Below are 5300 nucleotides of genomic sequence, written 5' to 3'. Positions count from 1 at the left end.
GGTGTCCTTACAGAGTGGCTTTATTGTTTGTATATACCATTTTAATATAAACAGTGATAATGTCCTTAATCTGAACAGCAATTTTCTACTTAATGCAACCTGAGCAATTTCTCACACCAGCACAGCGGCACCTTAATATGCTTGTATCAGTCTCTCAGCAATACACTTTTTTCTTTTCTATAACTATATTTTTATTTTGTATGCATGAGTGTTTATGTGTATGTATGTGCGCCACATGCATGTAATGCACAAGGGGTCCAGAAGAGGGCGCCAGATCCCCTGAAACTGGGGATCTGTTTTATTTCTGTTCTTAGGGGCAATGCTTCTGGAAGGCCTCTCTGTCCTAGGTTTTCAAATTGGCCTCATCTTCTATGGGAGCTGGCCTTATGCAGTTAAAAGAAGGTCCCCACATTTGCATGGATACCTGTGGCTATCTGTTTCTGGAGCACTTTTCAGTGAGAAACCCTCTGGCTTTCTGCTCAGGACCCCTGATGTTACTGTCTTGCTCAGGGTGGTCTTCTTTTTGCCTTGACTCCCCCTGCCTCCACTTAACCCCACGCCTTTTGACTTCTTCATCCTCTCATGCCTGTGGTCGGAATTCTTTTCTGAGAAGGGAACATAGATTTAGTGATCATCTTAGCACACACCAGCCTCTTTGCTGGCTAAGTCAGACACAACATTCTGATCAGATATCCTATCAGCCATGAGTAAAGGCAGTGCTAATCTATCCTCGATCACAAGGGCCCTGGAGCCTCCAAGGCAGCTATAGCTGGTGGCAATGCTCCAGAGCTCACAGATTCTAAGCTGTCTTTCATAACACTGTTTAGAGCTCCAGACAAGAGATGGTTCTTTAGCTTAGACCTGGAAAGAGCAGAGAAACCATTCTGTTGTAGGTTGGAGGGGCACTTGAGGCCTTGGATAGGCTAGAAGGGACAGTTCCTGGGTGCTGGAGCACCACCATTGTCTTAGGGTTTCTATTTCTGCACAAACATCATGGTCAAGAAGCAAGTTGAGGAGTTTATTCAGCTTATACTTCCACATTGCTGTTCATCGCCAAAGGAAGTCAGGACTGGAACTCAAGCAGGTCAGGAAGCAGGAGCTGATGCAGAGGCCATGGAGGGATGTTACTTACTGGCTTGCTCCCCCTGACTTGCTCAGCTTGCTTTCTTATAGAACCCAGGTCTACCAGCCCAGGGATGGCACCACCCACAATGGGCTGGGCCAGGGTTGGCTCCACCCACAATGGGCTGGGCCAGGGATAACTCCACCCACAATGGGCTGGGCCCTCCTCCCTTGATCACTAGTTGAGAAATTGCCTTAGAGCTGGATCTCATGAAGAATTTCCTCAATTGAAGCTCCTTTCTCTGTGATAACTCCAGCTTGTGTCAAGTTGACAAAAAACCAGCTGGTACCCCCATGGTGATGACTCTCACTCTGTTTTATTAGATCCAGGCCAATCCAGTTTCTCAGTTCTCAGCCAAGCTGCATCATAAACAGCTTGTGGTTGAGCAGAGTCACGTGGCTGCAGCTACTGGTCTAGGAACTGGGTAGATGACCTCAGTGATGGATCTTGGGAGTGGCCCTTCTCTAGTGCAGGTGGATGGGATGTATGTATCGTCCGGGTCACATCTTATTTCCATTTTTATTTTTTCAGACAGGTATCACTGTTGTTGTCTTAGACAGGTTGTCTTAGAACTCATTTTGTAGACACAGAGAGAGATAATCTGAGGAGTGGGCTACAGCTGGAGTACTCAGGTACTGACCCTTGACCTCGGGGTGCTACCTCATCCCTCAGGCGTGATGGCTACGGGCGCAGATGTACGAGACATTCTAGAACTCGGAGGTCCAGAGGGAGATGCCGCTTCTGGGACCATCAGCAAAAAGGATATTATCAACCCGGACAAGAAAAAGTTCAAAAAGTCCTCAGAGACACTGACCTTCAAGAGGCCTGAGGGCATGCATCGAGAGGTCTATGCTTTGCTTTACTCAGACAAAAAGGATGCACCCCCACTATTTCCCAGTGACACTGGTCAGGGGTATCGAACAGTGAAGGCTAAATTGGGGTCCAAGAAGGTTCGACCTTGGAAGTGGATGCCATTTACCAACCCAGCTCGAAAGGATGGTGCTATGTTTTTCCACTGGCGACGAGCAGCAGAGGAGGGCAAAGACTACCCTTTTGCTAGATTCAATAAGACAGTGCAGGTGCCTGTGTACTCAGAGCAGGAGTACCAACTCTACCTTCACGATGATGCATGGACCAAGGCAGAGACTGACCACCTCTTTGACCTCAGCCGCCGATTTGACCTCCGCTTCGTAGTTATTCATGATCGGTATGACCACCAGCAGTTCAAGAAACGTTCTGTGGAGGACCTGAAAGAAAGGTACTACCACATTTGTGCCAAGCTTGCCAGTGTGAGAGCTGTGCCAGGTACAGATCTGAAAATACCAGTATTTGATGCTGGGCATGAGAGACGGCGGAAAGAACAGCTGGAGCGGCTTTACAACCGAACCCCAGAGCAGGTGGCAGAGGAGGAGTACTTGCTACAGGAGCTTCGTAAGATTGAGGCCCGGAAAAAAGAGAGGGAGAAGCGCAGCCAAGACCTGCAGAAGCTGATCACAGCAGCAGACACCACTGCAGAGCAGCGGCGCACAGAGCGCAAGGCTCCCAAGAAAAAGCTACCCCAGAAGAAGGAGGCTGAAAAGCCGGCTGTTCCCGAGACTGCAGGCATCAAGTTTCCAGATTTTAAGTCCGCAGGTGTCACACTACGGAGCCAGCGGATGAAGCTGCCTAGCTCTGTGGGTCAGAAGAAGATCAAGGCGCTGGAACAGATGCTACTGGAACTTGGCGTGGACCTGAGCCCTACCCCCACAGAGGAGCTGGTGCATATGTTCAATGAGTTGCGGAGTGACCTGGTGTTACTCTACGAGCTCAAGCAGGCCTGTGCCAACTGTGAATATGAGCTACAGATGCTACGGCACCGGCACGAGGCCCTGGCTCTGGCAGGAGTGCTAGGGGCCCAGCCACACCAGCAGTGGGACCAACCCCGGCCTCTGCTGAGCCAACAGTGTCTGAATCTGGACTTGGCCTTGACCCTACCAAGGACACCATCATTGATGTTGTGGGTGCACCCCTAACACCCAATTCGCGGAAACGGCGGGAATCAGCCTCCAGCTCATCTTCTGTGAAGAAAGCCAAGAAACCATAAGGGGCCATCAGAGTTGGTGGTATGGTGTAAATAGAGCTGTTAAGTTGGAAAAAAAAAAAAAAAAAAAAAAAAAGAACTCATTTTGTAGACCAGGCTGGCCTTGAACTCACAGATGTCTGCCCATCTCTGCCTCTGGAGAGCTGGGATTAATGGTGTGTGTCATCATGTCTGGCACATCTTATTGTATCTTTTTAAAAAATTTTGTAATTATATTTATGTACAGAAAACTTAAGTGTACATTTAACCCAGTTTAGTGGCGAGTTCTTTAGCCTTTGCCTTTTCTAGCTTGGCAATGCGAGCCACAAACTTAGGACCCAGAACGGTTGCCTCCCCAATGGTGGTGGATCTCGTCATATCTGTCATTATAATTGGTCCTAATAGCTTCCACCAGCTTAGCCAGAGCACCCCTGTCTTCAGAGTTAACCTGTGTGAAGGCAACAATGGTGCATGTCTTCCTGTGGACCAGGTGCCCCAGCCTGGCCTTTCCCTTGATAATGCAGTAGGGCACCTCCATCTTTCCACACAGGGCAGGCAGGAAAACCACCAGCTCGATGGGGTCTACATCATGGGCAATCACCACCAGCTGAGCCTTCTTGTTCTCCACCAAGGTGGTGACTGTATTGACTCCTGCTCGGAGGACAGGTGGTCTCTTAGTTGGGACATCCCCTTTGCCAGCAGCTTTCTTCTCAGCACAGGCCAGGAGCCTTTGCTTCTTCTCTTGCTTTGTCTCTGGCCTGTACTTGTGGGCAAGCTTAAGCAGCTGAGTAGCTGTTTGCTTGTCCAGGACCTGGGTGAACTGGTTAATGGCAGGAGGTACTTTGAGCCACTTATAGAGTATGGCTCTTTGCCTGGGCAGCCTGATATAGTGGGGCCATTTGATGAAGTGTGTTAGATCTCTTTTGGGCTGGATGTCCTGCCCAATGCCAAAGTTCATGGGCCTTTTCTCAAACAAAGGATTGACCACCTTTTTGGCCTCTTGCTTCTTGACGGCGCCACCTTCTTCCCCTTGGCCTTCTTTCCTTTCGGCATCTTGCTCGGCTGGTAGAGAGAACTATTGTTATCTTTTAAAAGCAAAAACGTATTTGAATTATTTATTTCAGCATTGATTATTTTCCGCTTTGCAATTCCTTATCCCCAGCTCTCCCAATATTCTCAGCGAAAACTCCAAATAGCACAGTGTATAATATATTTAAGTGCTGAATAAATATTTGAAGAACAAGTGTACATAATATGTGGAAATATAAATTCTTCTGCTATGCCTTGAGAAAAAAAAGCACTGTCTGGACCGGAGAGATGGCTCAGTGGTTAAAAACAGCTACTCCTCTGGTCCACAGCAGGTGGCTCACCACTGTCTCCAACTCCAGCTCTGGTGGGTCTGGCGCCCTCTTCTGGCTTCTGCAGCTACCTGCACTCACATGCACATATGCCTCTACAAATCTATACAAATGTGTGTGTATACTTAAAAAACAAGATGCATCTTGAAAAGACTTGAACGACTGTTGTCCACAATTGGCTGAATAAACTGTTGCTATTTTCCCAGTGAATCTCTGTGTGGTTTTTAATGTGTGCAATTTTGACACAAGTGATTTTGGGCATCTTCTCATGTCATAAGCACACAGTGGGACACTGGATTTGAGTTCTACCACTCAGTGAGTCTTTTATAGATAAACCTTTGAGATATTTCCAATCTTTCATTCATTGCTCCCCCCCAAATAGTATTGCAAACAGCATACTGTTCTGAGAGCTTCTTTTAGGTGGATTGGCGCACATTAACCCCCACTGGAATCATGTGATGCTTAGACTTCAGAGGCTTCCTGACCTAGCCCTCCATCCACATCCGTCTTTCCTTTCTTCCAACCTGTCTGCTTGCTCCCAGCATGGGCCAGCTCCTTGCCTGTTGGCTTTTGGGACAACACTCCTGGCTATCGGCCCTCTGGCTTCTCCTTTGTCTTTTTTTTTTTTTTTTCTAGAAGGAGTTTTTGTTCTTGCTTTCTGAATTTGGGTTTCATGTGTTATAAAAACTTTACATTAGTATGAAGAAATAAGTAATCATACAATACTTAAAATGTTTTATTTTTATTTATGTGTTGAGCA

At 47.4% G+C, this 5300-nt stretch overlaps 1 protein-coding gene and 1 pseudogene across 2 annotated transcripts; one reads left to right on the top strand and one right to left on the bottom strand.

Annotated features, from left to right (window-relative positions):
* Positions 1–1748: 1748 nt before the first annotated feature.
* On the top strand, positions 1749–3206 carry LOC308436518 (DNA methyltransferase 1-associated protein 1-like; the record flags this gene model as incomplete). Its single annotated transcript, XM_080937460.1, is given in 2 exon segments — positions 1749–3010; positions 3013–3206. Coding segments are annotated over 2 exon segments (1404 nt in total). The 5' UTR covers positions 1749–1800.
* A 240-nt stretch (positions 3207–3446) lies between these two features.
* LOC308439983 (large ribosomal subunit protein eL8-like) lies at positions 3447–4238 on the bottom strand (annotated as a pseudogene). The gene has a single exon. The product of its transcript is annotated as a large ribosomal subunit protein eL8-like (transcript).
* Positions 4239–5300: the final 1062 nt, after the last annotated feature.

The sequence above is a fragment of the Micromys minutus genome (genome assembly GCF_963924665.1).
Source record: "Micromys minutus genome assembly, chromosome: 1".
NCBI classification, from domain to species: Eukaryota; Metazoa; Chordata; class Mammalia; order Rodentia; family Muridae; genus Micromys; species Micromys minutus.
Note: the sequence above shows the minus strand (reverse complement) of the source record. Positions and strands in the feature narration are given on the sequence as shown.